This window comes from Piliocolobus tephrosceles, chromosome 9 (genome assembly GCF_002776525.5).
Source record: "Piliocolobus tephrosceles isolate RC106 chromosome 9, ASM277652v3, whole genome shotgun sequence".
Lineage (NCBI taxonomy): Eukaryota > Metazoa > Chordata > Mammalia > Primates > Cercopithecidae > Piliocolobus > Piliocolobus tephrosceles.
Genome location: NC_045442.1, coordinates 114,192,352 through 114,210,155, shown reverse-complemented (window position 1 = coordinate 114,210,155; position 17,804 = coordinate 114,192,352). Strand labels below are relative to the sequence as shown.

The 17,804-nt window shown below is 36.1% G+C and overlaps 1 protein-coding gene across 7 annotated transcripts in view; it reads right to left on the bottom strand.

Moving 5' to 3' along the window:
- Window positions 1-254: 254 nt before the first annotated feature.
- Window positions 255-17,804, bottom strand: part of TRDMT1 (tRNA aspartic acid methyltransferase 1) — a 57,381-nt gene continuing 39,831 nt past the window's right edge. For 6 of the 7 annotated variants that reach the window (XM_023223216.2, XM_023223218.2, XM_023223222.2 and 3 more), the window contains 4 exons: window positions 16,403-16,746; window positions 13,436-13,493; window positions 12,268-12,397; window positions 255-7,537 (listed from right to left, as the gene is read on the bottom strand). In XM_023223216.2, coding sequence (XP_023078984.1) covers window positions 7,437-7,537; window positions 12,268-12,397; window positions 13,436-13,493; window positions 16,403-16,746 — 633 coding nt within the window. In that variant the 3' untranslated portion in view covers window positions 255-7,436. The remainder of the gene's footprint in view (window positions 7,538-12,267; window positions 12,398-13,435; window positions 13,494-16,402; window positions 16,747-17,804) is intronic. The other variant, XM_023223217.2, reaches the window with a different exon arrangement.

Here is a 17,804-nt window from a genome sequence, read left to right as displayed (position 1 = left end):
GGCCAGGATGGTCTCTGTCTCCTGACCTTGTGATCTGCCCACCTTGGCCTCCCAAAGTGCTGGGATTACAGGTGTGAGCCACCACGCCCAGCTTCCAGCTGCTTTTAAGGTTTTGCCAAATTTGGGATGTTTCCAGCCATTATTTATTTGAATACTCTGTCAGCTCCATTTTATTCCCCTCTACTTCTGGCACCCCAAACATATAAATGTTGGTTCTTTTATTATTGTCCCACAGGTCCCCAAGGCTCTGTTAATTTTTTTTTTTTTTTTTTTTTTTTTTTGTCAGCCTATCTTTGCCCTGTCATTCAGATTAGGTAAATTCTACTGATCTGTCCTCAGGTTCACTGATTGCTATCTTCTGTCATTTCCTCTCTACTACTGATCTCAAATTCAGCAAAAGATATAAATGTACAGATTCAAGAAGCTGAATGAATACCAAACAGGACATTACATTCACCTTGAAATACCTGCCACTTTGAAAGAAATTCATGCCAAGACACATCATAATTAAATTTCTGAAAATAAAGTTAATGTAACAGACAAAATGTCCAGGAGCTAATCAAATTATGTTACCACAGAATGTTTTCTATTTCAGTATTGTATTTTTCAGTTACATAACTGTCATTTATTTCTATTTTTAAAAATTGGCATATAGTGCACCTATCATAATGGTTCTTTTGTTACCTTCTATTTCTTTGCTGAGCTTTTCTATTTTTTGTTGCAAGACAATTTGTAATTATCCGTTGAAGCATTTTTATGAGAGCTGCTTAAAATCCTTGTCAAGTAATTCCAACATCTGATTTGTCTCAGTATTGTCATCTGTTGACCGTCATTTCTTATTCAAGTTGTGATTTTTCTGGTTCTTGGTATGACAGGCTTTTTTACCTTGTATCCTGAACATTTTGTCTATTATTTTAGTATTTTATTTTTAGTAGGCAGTCACTCCATTTATGTTTAGCACGCAAGCTCTGGCTTAGTTTTTGTGGGCTATGACTCCAGTGGTAATTTAGTTTTTAAAGCCTTTGCAGTGTTATATTGGTCTGCTTGGTTTATCTGGTGCTGCTGGGGCTCCCGAATGGTCATGATGTTACTTTAGGGAAAGAAGGATTTTCCCCCAAGCCGGGTCCCATGGTACCTCTGGGAGAAGGGAGTCTCCGGCTCAGGGTAACAAAAAAATCTTCCTGGGTTAGACGCTTTTGGCCAGAGGCCCCTGGGTGCTCATCTCTCAGCACAATAGACAAGTCTCAGGTCTGGATGTTTGTCAGTGGGGTTCCTGATATATCCCCCGTACTGGTAGAGCCAGACTCATCTGGTATTACCGACTAGACTTCAGTTCCCTCTTCTGCAGGAACAAGCCTCTCTGGGCTGTCTTCTGTTGTTAGGTTGTAGGTCAGGAAACCCCAAGCCTGGGTAACCTTCCTCTGTTGGGTGAGGGGTCAGATGTCTTGGAACCATGTTGTTCCTCTAGTCTTGGGGTCCCTCACCAGTGTGTCTTCCTGTTCCCGCCTTTCAGAATTCTCCTTCTGATTCCTCTTGCATTATTTTATAATTATACTTACCCAGAGTTTATAATTGTACTTTTCAGGGAGAAGCAGGGAGAAATAAATCTATACTCTGTTGTCAAGAGCAGAAGTCAGAATACAGTATTTTAAAAAATTTTATTTGCACTACTTTCCAAAAGCCAAAAGCCTACCCCAGAATTATTTTTAAATCTTGTCTTCCGGACTTGAGTAACTTTGGCTATTCCTCTGGGCATGGAAGAAGTGGCAGTAACAGATTAATTAAATAGTTTTCAAGAGAACAACTTAAAGACACTGTTCGAACTCCGCAGTGTGATGCTTTCTATGTAGCTTCAATATGGATTCCAGTATGGTTCCTATATTCACTCATTCAACAAATATTTATTGAGTGCTTACTACGTGCCAGTACTGTTTTAAGTCACTGGGGGAAAAATGTATTAGCAATCTCTGCCCTTGTGGACGTTTACATTCTGTAAAACATGAAACATTTTCCATTTTTAAAACTCAGATCGTAACAACTATTCAGTTGTTGTCTATTCATTCATAGACAACAATAGACAATGAATTGTCTATTCATTCATAGGATCAGCTCTCAAATATGAAACTCAACTCATTTCTACTACACAAGGAGTATCGCATTCCATTAGGTGTTTTCAATCATTTTTCCATACGTGAAATTTAACTGGACTTGTGTAAGGAACCAGCTAAGCGAGTAAAATAGCAAATATTTTAGTAAAAATGACATTCATGCTAGATTAAATTTAGAAGGCTCAAATCTGTTAAATGTTGACATGTTTAACCAACCACACAAATATGATTGCAAATATATGTGTGGGTGTTTTTAAATCTCAGTGACTTTTTATAAGATTTCCTAAAAATAGACGGTGGTTCAGAGAAGGCCTGCCTTAGGAAGGCTGTTTTAACAGAAGCTTACCAATGGAATGCAGAGTGAGAAGGAAGGTGAAGATGATCTTTGGTTATGAGGCTTGAACTTGGAAGATCTGGAGACTAACCGTACCATAAATATTAAAGTCACGAGTGGAACTGACAATAGAATGGAGAGTGCTGAGGCTGCAAACATGCTAAATTTGATGCAAATTTGATACAACTTGAATAGCGAGATATCTAAGTTAAAAATGTCCCAGCATGAAGATTCTAGAATAGGGTTTAGGAAAATAGCAGATTTAGAGTCATCTGGGTGTCACTGGCAAAATGGCTGAAGTTGTAGGAAAGGGTGAGAATCTCTGAGAAAAGTGTCTTCAAAAGTGAAGGGTAGAAAGAGACCTGAGGATTGAATCTTCAGGTAAGTCAGCTCCAAGCCTCTGCTCTTCTCTTTCTCTCTCTTTCTTTCACTCTCATCCTCTGCCCCTCTAGGTGATCTCATCTGATTATAGTGCTAATTTAGCTAAACAAACATGTTCTCTGTGTACACTCTTATAATTTCAATCTGTCCTGATAAATATAGAAATCAAAATGCAAACAAAATACAGAGCAAATATTTGAAGTAAACACTGAAGCTATGCTAGGTCCAAGCAAAGAAGTGAAAAAACCCTAGGGTTATTCAGAAGAGAGTTCTTCTATGGGAGAACTCAATTCCTATCTTCTAGTTTTTGGGAAAATTTCCAGTCTCATATTTACAGGAAAAATGAGATTTTGGAAGCTTTAGGAGTCAAGTGTGGTGTACTTGAGGGAGACTTCAGTAAGTGCTGGATGTGGCAGAAAGCAAGACTCAGAATCTATGGTAAATATAAAGCCAATTTATATGAGAACTTGGGGAATACAAAGCCAAAACAGCTCGTTGCACATGCTCATATTTGTTGAACAACTTTATTTAAAAAGAAAGAAATTCACAAGCTAAGACACGAATGGTGATGGAGTTTGGATCTTGATTGTGTAAGATTTTGAAGAGCATGAGTACCTTAAAATGTTCCTAGACAGCCTAAAGAGAGAAACGGAAGATAGAAACAACAAAAAAGACTTTTTTTTTTTTTTTAAACTGAAGCTTTAAAATTTTACCAGCAAAGACAAGAAATAGTGAAAGAGAAAATGATGCAGACAGGTTGACACATGCAAACTGAAACCAAAGAACATGTGCAAGATGCTTAATGCCTTTTTAAAAAACATGCAAAGGGAGGCTGGGCATGGTGGCAACAGAGCGAGACTCCATCTCAAAAAAAAAAAAAAAAGGAGGGGGGAACTCTCAAATGAAAGGCATAACTAGACATCTCGGTGGGTGTGATGGAGGACCAGAAAAGTGCTTGCTAAGAAGCCGATATGATAGTTGTATATAGCACATTGGAATGGTAGATGGGAGAGATTAACTAGTAGACAGAGGTCCAAAGGCCATGTCTTTAAAAATTATATAATCTCAGTGCAATCACAGGCTACAAGAAAACTGCTGAGGCTATATGACCCTCACTCAATTCCAAAGTCCAAAGCTATTAGTAAGTCAGTGTCATAACTGGTGGCCTAAAACAGTTAGAATTCCAAGCCGAAGGCCAAATTATGACAAGGTAACTTTCTGTTCATAACATAAGCAATTCAGGAAAACCCACTTTAATCTCTTTGTCTATGTGGGATTAAAATTTGGTCCTTATTGTGTTATCTTGGCTCATTTAGAAATCTCTTGTTTCTAAACTCTTAAGTTATCAAATCAAAAGAGCAACCAGAGTGACTTTGGTTTGGATACGGATACAGTTGGCCTGCAGAATGCATCCTTTAGTAGGTGCTTGATGTTAGATGAAATGTGGTTGCTTCTTTGTTCTGCTATAGCTAAAATTAAATCAGTTTTATTTATCTTTAGTTCATTTCTCTCTCCTCAGAAGTCTCCAACTTAATCACTCTAGACCTGAACTAGGTTGAGATGGGAGCAAAACCCAGATGGTGATTTCTGCTGAGGAATTCCACCCCTACCAATGCGTTGAATTGCCTGCACTCACCTCTAACTCCATCCAGCTTTACATCCCACATGGTAGCAATACAGATTTTCAGGGCAACTTAAAAGTCTCTCTACTAAATAACTTTACCTCTTTGAAAAGTTGGATCATTTCAAGCAACAGTTTACCCTCAAATTTCTAAAAAAGTGCTGGGCGGACCCTCACTGTTCACAATTTCAACTACCATTTTTGCCTCTGTAGAAGGCTCTACTTTTTTAGGAAGAAAAGTTGGCTGAAGGTTGGAGGTATTTTATCACCTTTCCAGGCACAGGGCAGTGCCCGTGGTGCAGGTCTGATTTAATAGCCAGAACACCATGTCCAGGGTCCTCTATGAAGATGATGCTGTCATTCCTCTTTCTTGCCTGCCACTGAGGATTGTCAGGCTCTGACCCCTCCTACAATGACTACCCACCTCTTCAAAATCATTTTCCAATTATGACTCATTTTGTTTACATTAATTGATTTGATCATCTTTTAAAATTAGTTTTGGATCCTGAAGACATACTAAAAATATGAAGCAGGGTAATAAATACCTTAGAATCATCTGGCAAGCCATTTAAAAGAGCAGGGATGATGGGAAAAGGAGAACGAAAAATCAGTTTACTGTTAGGTATGATGAAGATTGAATTACACATTATTCTCTTGAAAATGAGAAGCTATGTTTTCCAATATCTGAATAAACGTATAAGTCCAAATATCAGGAAAAAGAATTTCCAGTGCAAATTTTATATACAGCATTATTACCAAAAGCATATAGCAGATATTCCATAAAATAACATTTTCCAAATTAATTATGCACACATATACATCAGCTAATTGAATGACACTGGTAGATACTTCTTCATTAAAATGTGAGTTTTATGCTTGTTACTGTATATTTTCAATTACGAATTAAGGGCAAGAATCACCGTCTTCTGTGAATACATTTCCATAATTTAAAAATTCCACAAAGCTACGTTCTGTCTTCCAGTTTGTAAGCAAATGTCTCTACAGGCCTTTCAAGTGTTTATAGTTGGTGAACAGTAACTTGACACTTATTTTGCATAATGTTGCTCAACCGAATGTAGGATACTATAATTATAGCATAATTTTCATAGAGTTACAGTAAAACTCTAAACCATTTTATTTAGAATCTTTAAGCAGTGAAGAGAACCTACATGAAAGTGTGCCAAAATAATTTCCGATTGTTTACTGAAATTTATGAGACTTGTAATAGGCTCTGTCTTTGAACACATATGAAAAATGTAGATAGTGATAGTTTCTGTATATGGGCTGGCTAATAGCTTCCCTATATTCATATTTATCTATGAGTTCTGAAAAATTGGTAATAGAGTATGATTTTTTCAATTGCAGTAAAATATACATAATATAAAATTTATCATTTTAACTATTTTAAAATATACAGTTGCAGTGGCATTAAGTATTCACATTGTTGTGCAATCATCCTCCTCACCCACCTCCAGAACTTTCTTATCACCCCAAACAGAAACTTTGTACCCAGTAAGCACTAACTACCCATTCTCCCTTCCCACAGAGTGGCTTATTTCACTTCGCATAAGGTACTCAATGTTCATCTGTGTCACCGCATATGTCAGAATTTCCTTCCTGTTGAAGGTTGGTACTAGTCCACTGCATGCACGGAACACATTTCGTGCATCCATTCATGGGTGAATGGGATGACACTTGGGCTGCTTGGCTACTGTGAATAATGGTGTTATAAACACGGGTGTACAAATATCTGTTCAAGTCCCTGCTTTCAATTCTTTTGGGTCTATAGCCAGAGGTGGAATCGCTGAATCATAGCGTAATTCTATGTTGAATTTTGTGACAAACCTCCATACTATTTTCCAACAGCAGCTGAACAATTTTACGTTCCCACAAGCAATGCACAAACTTCCAATTTATCCACCTCAAAATAGTTGATTTTTAAGAAGAAAAATTTGAATTAAAATCTTGTAATATGATTTCTGGACTTGTTTCTTTTCATCTCTCTTCTCTTTGTCACTTGCTTTTATCACAAACCACAGAATTTACAATGCAAGACTTAGTTTGATTAGAAACCCTAATTCCAAGAGGTCTACTGAGGAAGAGAGACAGAGAAAGTTAAAAGTCATAAAAGTTAATTCAGAGTGTATGTTGCCACAGTAAAGAACAATTGAGGGAAGGGCAGTAGTGTCATACGGCATGGGATCAGAGGGCAGCTTCCTCCCTGAAATCTTAATGCCATGCTACATTCCTCAGCGTGCAAAGGCAAATTCAACTCAGAAGCTGAGAAGACAAAAACAAGATTTGATAATAGCAAACTAAAGGAAAGTACATACAAAATGAAGACGGAAAAATGAGTTTTGTCCTTCAGATAGAGACTGAGGAAAACGTAGATAATGTGCACCAACAGTTTCTGTACCGCTTGATGGAGAGGTAATCAAACATTTAGGATTATTTTTCCTGACATAATCTTCAGATTGCTGTACAAATTGAATAATGATAATTTGGTTTACATATCATATGCATTTGTTTAGATGAAATAAAGAAGTGTTTACAGGATTGGAAATTAAGTAAAACATTCAATGGACTAGAATTAGAATCATTATTTTAAAATTAGAAATAAAAACTTCTTTAATTAACATAAAAATATGCCTGTTATGACACTTCACAAGATACTCATGTAGACACTAAAATTCTAGTGCTCCTTGATTTGTTTATGAAATCATTTTAAAAAGAATATTCCACATATATATTTACCAGTTTCATATGCAAATATACTCTCCATAAAGCATACCAATAGTTTGTATTTTATCAAATACAGTAATATAAATTTGAGGAAACAAGTGGATTTTTTGATAAAATCCAAAGTTCTTATTAAAGACAGATTAGAATAATTTAGCTAAATTTCACCAGAATTAGTCCAAAATAGAATTTCAGAATTACTCTCTGAAAATGAAGGAATATCATATGATCACCTTTCACAGTTATTTTGAAATTATTCATATAGGATTTTAATTAGTTTAGCTACTACATGCACGTTGAGACTATTTCCAAGTAGGCGATAACGCTGTTTCACTGTTATCTTCTCAGGAAATCCTAGAAAAGACAAAGAACAATTTAAAGAAATCATTTATAATCACAATTTCCAGAGATGAAAGGATGTATCCTTTAGTAAGGGCACAGCGGTCATTTCATAAATAAATCACTAAGGTCTCCATCAAGTTTTATTAACAAAAGAGAATTTGGAGCCATTATATTGCCTACACAGTGAGATAGTAACATATCACATTATGTTATGCTCAGCACACACACACGTACACATAAAATATCCACAGAACTCAGAGAAATCCACGTATTAGTGTACTTTTTTAAAAAGCTATGGTTGCCATTATTTCACAGTTCTTTCTTTGATTTAATAATCATTTTATGGATATAACTTGCAAAGCATAAAAATCATCCACTTAAAGTGTACAATTAAGAGGTTGTTAGTATAGTCACTGAGTTTTTCAAACATCTCCATTGTCTAATTCCAGAATATTTTCATTAATTCAAAAAAAATTACTTCAAAAAAAAATTTAGTACCTATTAGCAGTCACTCCCTATTACCTCCCTGCCCCCAACCATTAATCTACTTTCTGTTTCATATAAATTGAGCCTTAAAATATGTTGTCTTTTGTGTCTGCCTCAGCCTCCCGAGTAGCTGGGACTACAGGCGCCCGCCACCTCGCCCGGCTAATTTTTTGTATTTTTAGCAGAGACAGGGTTTCACCATGTTAGCCAGGATGGTCTCGATCTCTTGACCTCGTGATCTGCCCGCCTCGGCCTCCCTCGGTTTCTTTCACTAAACATGTTTTAAAGGTTCATTCATGTCATAGCATGTACTAATACCTCATTCCTTGTTGTGGGTGAATAATATTCTATTGTATAGATTTACCACATTTTACTTTTTCATTCATTCATTCAAAGACATTTGGATTGTTTCTACTTTTTTGACTGTTGAGAATAATGCTGTTATGAACATTCACGTATGTTTTTGTATAGACATATATTTTCAATTCTCTTGGATATATACATAGGGGTGAAACTGCTGGGTAACACAGTAACTCTATGTTTAATGTTTGAGGAACCATTAGACTGTTCTTCAAAGCAGCTGCACCATTTTATATTCACATCCAGCAGTGTATGAGGGTTCCAATATCTCCACATCTTCATCAATACTTTATTGTTTGTCTTTTCTATTTTAGCCATCCTAATGAGTATGAAGTAATATCATATTGTGATTTTATTTACATTTCCCTAATAACTAACATTTCCCTAATAACTAACTAACATATTTTTAATGTGCTTATTGGCCATTTATCTATCCTTTTTGGAGAAATATTGACTCAAATCCTTGCCCATTTTAAAATTGGATTTCTCTTTCTTTAATTGCTGAATTGTAAGAGTCCTTTACATATTCTGGATATGAGTCCCCCACAGTTGTTTTTACACTCTGCTTCCACAAACTGCCTTTCTCATGTTGGACTTCTATTTGCTACATTCCTTTCTTAAAACAAAAAGGCCCATGGATCCCTCATACACTGGAAGAAGGCTTTGCAAATATCAGCATAAAAGACTGTCCATGTACAAGAGTGTACACTATAATGTTAGTTATAATGTCAGGATTTCACATTCAGCATACTCTGGCAAAGCAAAGAAATAAAGGAAAAATAACTTAGACAAGAAAATTTAAAAAATAATTAGGAGTATTAAGAATAGCAAAATTTCAGCTGGGCGCGGTGGCTCACACCTGTAATCCCAGCACTTTGGGAGGCCGAGGCGGGCAGATCACGAGGTCAAGAGATCGAGACCATCCTGGCTAACATGGTGAAATCCCGTCTCTGCTAAAAATATAAAAAATTAGCCGGGTGAGGTGGCGGGCGCCTGTAGTCCCAGCTACTCGGGAGGCTGAGGCAGGAGAATGGCGTGAACCCGGGAGGCGGAGCTGGCAGTGAGCCAAGATCATGCCACTCTCTAACCTAGGTGACAGAGCGAGACTCCGTCTCAAAAAAAAAAAAAAAAAGAATAGCAAAATTTCATATACTTGTGAGGACAGGAAGGTAGAATTAGTTACAATAAAATTGCTTCATCGATGCTTGATATTTTATTAACTGCAATAAAATAACAGCAATTACTGCTGCAATTAAACATGATCATAAAGTTTCCATTCTAAAGATAATATCTTAGGTAACCACATTACTTATCTAAACTTATTTACTTCAAAGTAGCCAAAGGTATAAATGTACCTACAAATAGGCTTTTAGACTATCCCAGAGATGACCTTTTGCAATATTACAATTACAGCAGAAGGAAAGAAAGGTTTGAAAACAAACAAGTAAGATTTGTACAAATTATATCTATGTGTGTGTGCGTGTGTGTGTGCGCGCATCTGTGCATATTTCTTTAAATCTAAACTGTTAGGTTGGCACAAAAGTAATTGCACTTTTTGCCACTGAAAGTAACGGCAAATTACTTTTGCACCAACCTAACAACTTGTGGAAAACATGACATAATTTTTTAAGTTAAAAGATGACTTTTAAAAACTTAGATACATTAAAAATAACAATAATAATCCTCAAAAACAAAGAAATATAGAGTCAACAAGGTCAAGATATCAGCTTTCACCCATAAGGGCAGGTTAGTGTTTTTCTTCAGAAGCCTACTACTGCAGAATGCACACCACCAGGTGTCACAGAACCAGGACAGAGTGTTCATTGCAGATCCATCATTGCCAGTAGACAAACAGCTCAAACAATGCCCATTTTTGGATCCAGAGTCAATAATGTTAGAAACACACATAAGGGACAGTTGTGTCATGGTGCTACTCAGTGGTGACATCAGGGTAAGCTCAACTCCACAAACATATCACGTATTTTAAAAGGAGGTTCAGTAATTTCAGAGGCTGTTTTTCTAAGTGCTACACATATATATTCAGAGAGTTTTGAAAAATTCTATTTTACCCACTTAAAATTTAAAAACAATGAGAAAAATATTTATGAAACAAATATTATAAAAGTAAATAAATGGCTCATTCTAAAAATGAAAGCTAAGACAAATTTTACATTATATCTCAGATATTATATAAGAATGTTACATATATTAACTCATTTAACCATCACAATAACCCTATGAAGTAGGAGTTATGATTATCCTCATCTTACAGACAAGTAAACTAAAGAAAGGAACGGTTAAGGTGGGGCTGGGATATGAAATCACTCAGTCTGACTCCGGGCTCTGCGCTCCTTAGCAAGGTTCAGTATTACCAAAGTGACTACTGCCCTTTGAAAACAAAAAAGCACTGGAATAAAGCTGAGGAATTCGTTTTAATTAGATAGTTAATCTCTTTTCTCTCTTCAACAGTATGTCTGATTGCTCATCTGAAAAAAGGAAAAAAAAAATAGTAGCTAGGAAAGCAGACTAGGAATGAGAATTCTTGAGTCTAATTCTCAGGTCTTTATTTGTTTTGTAATGCTCTCACTCATTTTGTGACATAAACTACGACAAGGAAAGTTTGTGTTTCTCTTAAACAACACTCCCCAGGATATCTGGGACAAAAATGAGATCACCAAGAAAGAGGCAGGGAGTACAAAATAGACCTGGTTGCTGCGACTACGCTCAGAGAACCAATTACCAAGAGGGTAGTCAAATGACACTGGCAGTTTGTTCCCTCTGTACGAAACGGTTGTGTTCCAAAACCTCAGCTTAAATCCCTTATTTAGAATTTGAAACATGATCTATTAAACCTGTTATTTATTTGAGGAATAGTGCCATATTAATATTATAAAAGTATTGAACTTAACGAAGTTTGACTTTTCTGCATTCAAACTCTCAATCAGAGTCCTCAAAAGCACACTTCCTCCTTCTCTAGCCAGGGAAGCATGCTAGGGAGGTCAATCTTTCTCCCAGTCCATCAGCCAGGTACTGGGAGCATGCCCACCCCAGGCCTGAGAAACCCACAGCCTCCTTAGAGCTGAGAGCACTGGCCCTGGTAGTGGGATCAGGGAGATGGGCTGGGGCATCACTGAGAAGGCCAAAGCAGTGTGTACAATCTCTTCAGAGCACCAATCCCTGGACTTCCGGGACTGCCAATGAAGTTAGGTCTTTGACTTTCTCACTCTACAACTAAATCTTCCCATTTGTTCTTGAGATTCCTTGCTGTAGATCCCCAATCTTTCAATTCTGTGTCAATTCATCTCCTGTGTCAATTTCATCTTCTGAGACCCCTTTTGTTCCATTATGAAAGCTCCTTCCTAGACAGCCTCTCCACCTCCTCTTTCTCCACCTACCCCTTGAAGGGAAGGATAGAGCCACACAGCTGACACAGGCGTATCTGAGGAGAATAAATACCAACACATCCCCCACCCTTCCAAAATAATCCCTCAACTGCCTTTTAATTTTTTTAAAGAGGTGGTCGAAAGCATTCTTTCACAAGCTCTACTGTGGGGTGATTAGGAGAGGACCTCTGAAAAAGAAAATAAGCTGGAAAGGGGATGCTATGCACAGTCATCTGTGGAAAGAGGTGAGGAGTTGCCAATGTGACCCTTCTAGCCATGCCAACCTCTGTGGCCCACTCGTGGAGCTAGTGAGAGGGAGAATGAATCAGGAGAGAACCGAATGAGGCAGTTATGAGGGGAAAGAGGGCAGAAAGATGCCATAAATGGCATGATCAGGAAAGGAAAGAGGTTTCTTGAGCCCGTTTGTTGAGGCAAGTCCTAGACACACAGGTCCCTAAAGATTTTTGAGAGTTTTAATACATGAAAGCTGAATTCTGCATGTATCCCACATACCGAACTCTGGAGGAAATCCAAGGAGATTTGCTATTTCTTTAGGAGTGAAATATCGCAGTTTAAGCATTAACAGCTTTGTTATCTGTTCTTCTTGTGACAACTTGGTAAGGGATTTGTAGATATTCTCAATCTGTAAGAAAATACCCAAGATAACTAAAAAGTAATGTGCAACTGGATTTAAGATATCCTGCTGTGAGACAGTTTAAACTCGACGGACATACAGGCTGCTCTAACACACAGCCGCAAAGTGCACAGGGCAAATTGGCTCTGTGCAATAGACTACATACTGGCTCGATAAGGGCAATGTAAACTTCGAAAAGAAAAAAAGGTTAACATTCAACAGATCAGGATATTTTTCAGGGTGTCTGTCATTTTTGAGCCCTTAAAATAAAATCATAAGAGTATAAAAAATAAATGACAATATAAAAGAAATATAGTGAAAAATGCAAAAGAAGCTTGACAAAACAACCAAGTCAATTTTACAATAAAACAGGAGAATCATTAAAACTTTTATTTTTATACTCAGTTTCATCAAGATACTTCCTTAAAATGATTAAATACATTAAGCAAATATAATTTCTTCAATCCAGACATTCATTTGCCTATAACAGAATTTTTATCATGACTAAATTTTATTAGTTAAAAGTTTGAATCAGTATAAAAGATAATGTGATCTCACTTTAAAATTATTCAAAAAATATAAAACTTGCTATATATTAGACTTGTATTCAACCATGACACCATGAAGAGTTAACAACTAAAGTATTCATAAAGCACATTGCTAAGATTTTTTTTTTCCTTAAAAGGAAGTTTTATAGTGTGTGCTGCAAAGGAGGGCTCCAATATTAAGATGTTTGTACAACATTTTAGAGAACATTAACTATTGTAGGCTGAATTTCAACTTACTATTTATGGAATAAAAGAAAAGCAGAAGGTAAAAATAAGAAAAAGAAAAACATAAAACATTCCTTCTGCATATACTCATGTAGAGCAACAAGAAAAAGATTTATTCAACAGTAATAAAACATATATATGAATATACATATGAATGAATAAAATATATATTCATGGCCAGTTGGATGCATAAAATTATTTTAATGTTCTCAAAGTATTACACAATTTTAGTTAAAAGTTTTAAAGTGTTTTAGTTTTAAAACATGCATAGTACCTGCACATCCTCTGCAGTCTGTAACACAGACCCTGTCCCTTCTATGTAGCTTCCATATCTGAAAAATCAACACAACTATTATGCGGCACCTGATGTATGTGTTAATGCTAAATTTCTTAAATATTTATTGAATGAATTAATCAATCTACACAATTACATCCTTCTGAAATATCTGGAATAATGTCACATAAATATCATTTGTAGGTAAAAAATTACTAGGTAAAAGACAAAAGATAGTTCCATTTAAATGTCTCAGAAATGGGCTGGGCACAATAGCTAATGCCTATAATCCCAGCACTTTGGGAGGCCGAGGCGGGTGGATCACCTGAGGTCAGGAGTTTGAGGTCAGCCTGGTCAACATGGTGAAATCCCGTCTCTACTAAAAATATAAAAAAATTAGCCAGACATGGTGGTACGTGTCTGTAATCCCAGCTACTCAGGAGACTGAGGTAGGAGAATCTCTTAAACCTGGAAGGCAGAGGTTGCAGTGAGCCGAGATCACACCGCTGCACTCCAGCCTGGGCAATAGAGTGAGACTCTGTCTCAAAATAATAATAATAATAAATAATAAATATCTCAGAAATGAAATATGGCACAGTTTTTTGAGTTGAATAGACACCACTGAATTATGAACTATAAGTTGTTATTTCTTTGTATTAATTGTCCCATCTTGAATGTTCATCACTGGGAAGGATGCACTTTATATTCAAATATAATTCAATAGTGGCTCCCCTGCCACATTAGCCCAAATGCTGTATAGGTGAAAAGAAATTGCTGCCATTTTTATCATGTCTGAACCATCATTTCCTCTCAGGAACCCACCACCCTGCCCTCTAACACCATGGCAAACACAGTGCCACTGAGCCTATGTCTGCTTGTCATTTAACACAGTACAATTTTATGATCACTTTCACACAACAATCAGACCATTATATAAAAAAACTGCACAGAAAATATAAAACACTTCAGAAATGCAAGTCATTAGCAGTATGTCTTTCTCTAAGATTATTGTCAAGCTGGCCCTTCAACATTTTAGCATTATTTCTTTTTTACAAAGAAAACAGTTTAAAATAAGAATTAGAGGGAAAAAGTCAAACCAGGAAAAAAAAATTTTTTTCAAACTGTCTTTTTCATATATATTACACATATAAATATGTGTGTATATACACATAGTATCTATACCAAAATAAATTTTACAATCAGGCTTCTTTTATGTCATCTGTATAATTAGAAAAGAATTTCAAGGTTGTTTATTACAAAATTGCTAAGTCTTATTTTATGAGAGTCCTAAACAGAACCTATTGAACTTGGTAACTGACAACATCCCAGTGAAGTCTTTCAAGGTAATGGAAAGCAATAAACTCTTTCCCCTGAAGTACAAGGGCAGAGTATAATAAAGTCAGAATGAGTCTGGTATGGTTATATTGGGGTACAAGATATCATACAAGATATTAATAGCCAGCTGGAAGGTAAGAACAGAAAGCCTGAATTGACAAATCATACAACTACCTATCAAATGAGGTTAAGTAGCATTCAGAAAGCAGAGATAGAGATCCTTGGCAAAATTTTTCTTTTTGTTTGAGACAGAGTCTCACTCTGTCATCCAGGCTGTAGTGCAGTGGTGTGATCTCAGCTCACTGCAACCACTGCCCCCCAGATTCAAGCGATTCTCCTGCCTCAGTCTCCCAAGTAGCTGGGATTGCAAGCGCCCACCACCACACCTGGCTAATTTTTGTAGTTTTAGTAGAGACAGGGTTTCACCATGATGGCCAAGCTAGTCTCAAACTCCTGACCTCAGGTGATCTATCTTCCTCAGCCTCCCAAAGTGTTGGGATTACAGGCATGAGCCACCATGCCCAGCCAAAATTTTTCTTGAAAAGCTCTAATTTTCCCCTTTCTAGGTTTAAAAAAATTAGTGAGAAATGTATTAAATATTCAAGAAATAACCCAAAGGAAGCCCTCTAAATGTTCATGAATAGGTAACCAGTAAAGTAAATTATATAATATACCTATACAATGAAAACACAAAGTCCTTTAAGTACTGATATGCGATAATATTCTATTTATATTGTGCAGTGAAAAAAGGGGTATATACATATATAGTATCCTGCCATTTACTTAAAAGGGGGGATAAAATATAGAAGGATATTTAAATACACTTTCAGATACAATACCTCTGGAAGATTATACAGTAAATTGATATCATTGGTTGCATGTGGGAAGAAGAACTGAATGGTCAAGAGATAGAAATGGAAGAGAGTCTTACAATCTTAGTTATCTTTTGAATTGGGAACCATGGGCATATATCACTTATGTAAAAACCTGAATAAAATTTAAATTTAAAAGTTACCCTAATATTCTCCAGATGACTCAATATTACTTCTTTAGATTAAAATTTAATTTCTTATTATACATTGATCATAAGAGTGAACACAATTCTTTTGGGATATGATGTACCACGGAAGTGCTAAAGAATTAGCACCCCATCTCTACTAAAAATACAAAAAATTAGCCGGGCGAGATGGTAGCTGTAGTCCCAGCTACTCAGGAGGCTGAGGCAGGAGAATGGCGTGAACCCGGGAGGCGGAGCTTGCAGTGAGCAGAGATGGCGCCACTGCACTCCAGCCTGGGCAACAGAGTGAGACTCCAACTCAAAAAAAGAATTAGCAAGTAATAGTCTACAGAAACCATGTTTCCACTATGGGTATTTAAGCTCCTATGAAGGTCACCAAACAAATGACATTGTCTTTTATGAGCACTTTTGTGGGTGGTGCACATAATGTTCTGCCAAACGGAATTTTTACTTGTGTTCTATTGGAACATGAAGCAGGCAATTAAGGGAAAATACATCATTCTAGCAAAAACATTTTATAAAATGCTCCTTGTTTTTAGAAGAATTTAAAGAAACAACAGCTTTAAAAAACCTGGTTATTTTGAATACAGGATGAATAGATCTTTAAAACCTACCCTTTGGTAAAGCACACAGACCTTCTACAAGTGGGCTGAACAATGTCCAATAGAAGAGCATATCGCAGCAATGACTTTGGTGGTAAAAGATACTGGTTCATGTCAGTGTCATCTTCAAGAAAATCTTTTAGCATTTTCACAGAGAGATCACTATCTTGTTGATTTTTCCTGTGAATTTCTTCTGCAGTTTCAAGCTTAAAAAGAATGGCATCTTTTCCAGAACACTGTGTGCTGCTATCAAAACTAATATTTGGTTCAATGTTCTTTTCTTGAATTTTATTTTCTACATCCATTGTATATTTTTGTGGATGTACAGATTCAATTTTGGGGAACTCCATCAGTACCTGGCATTACATAAAAATAAACAAATTGTCAAAAGTTTCATTAAAAATAAAAGAAATGAATAATGTCCAGTCAACATTAGGAAAAAAACCTCATTAGTCTTTATGGGGTTGCCATTAAAAGACGGAAATTGTGGTTTACCTGTATTTGCACAAGTTATTACAAGTTATTAATCATACAGCTATATTGTCATCAGGCTACAGATGATTTATTTCATGGATTAGTGTTTACAGTATTCATTAATAAAAACATTCAATAAAGTAATAGAAAGTGTACTGAATATAGATAAATCATACTTGTATCCTATTTGGAAAAGAAGTTTAGAAAGCAACACTAATATTTCCAGAAAACGTGTTTTGGATCAAGTTTTGCCATACTCCTTCATTAAAAAGGAAAAACCGAAACATAGCTATGATCTAAAGGAAAACTAGCAATTAAAAAAAGAAAAGCGCTTTTCACTGTGAAAGGTTATTTCTACTCATGAGTCCCATGGGAAAAACTTGCTTCTGCAAAACATATAACCATGTATAAAGTCCTATTCTGTAAAAGGAAAACCATTCCAGGAATTTTTAATGATGAAGTCTTTGAAGTCAACGTATAAAATTAATATTAACTTAATACAATGTATAAGATGTGCTAACTCTTCATTTGGAATTGGCTACTACGGAAAGGGAGCAATATTAGCATTACATGATAAGGGGATTGAGGTGACACTACCAATCCCTTATTAGTAGACATGACTTTTGTGTCCTTACCTATGAAAGTTAAGGAGAGTTTCACTGAAACACCAAAACTCAGTTATCCATCCCCGTTTTTTGACCTAAGCATGTAAAACTGCTCACATAATTAGAGATTCTATCTGTAGCAATTGAGCATTTTATTCTAGCTTGTACTAATCATTACTATATTTTAATCAATTAAGCTAAATAGCATTGGCTTTAAAGAAAATGCAACCAATGTGTTAAAATACTTGTAAGCCACTTTTAAGATAAAATATTAAATTTTATCAAAAGTAACCAATGGCTTCTACGGGAAAGATAAAATAATAAATGCAAAACGG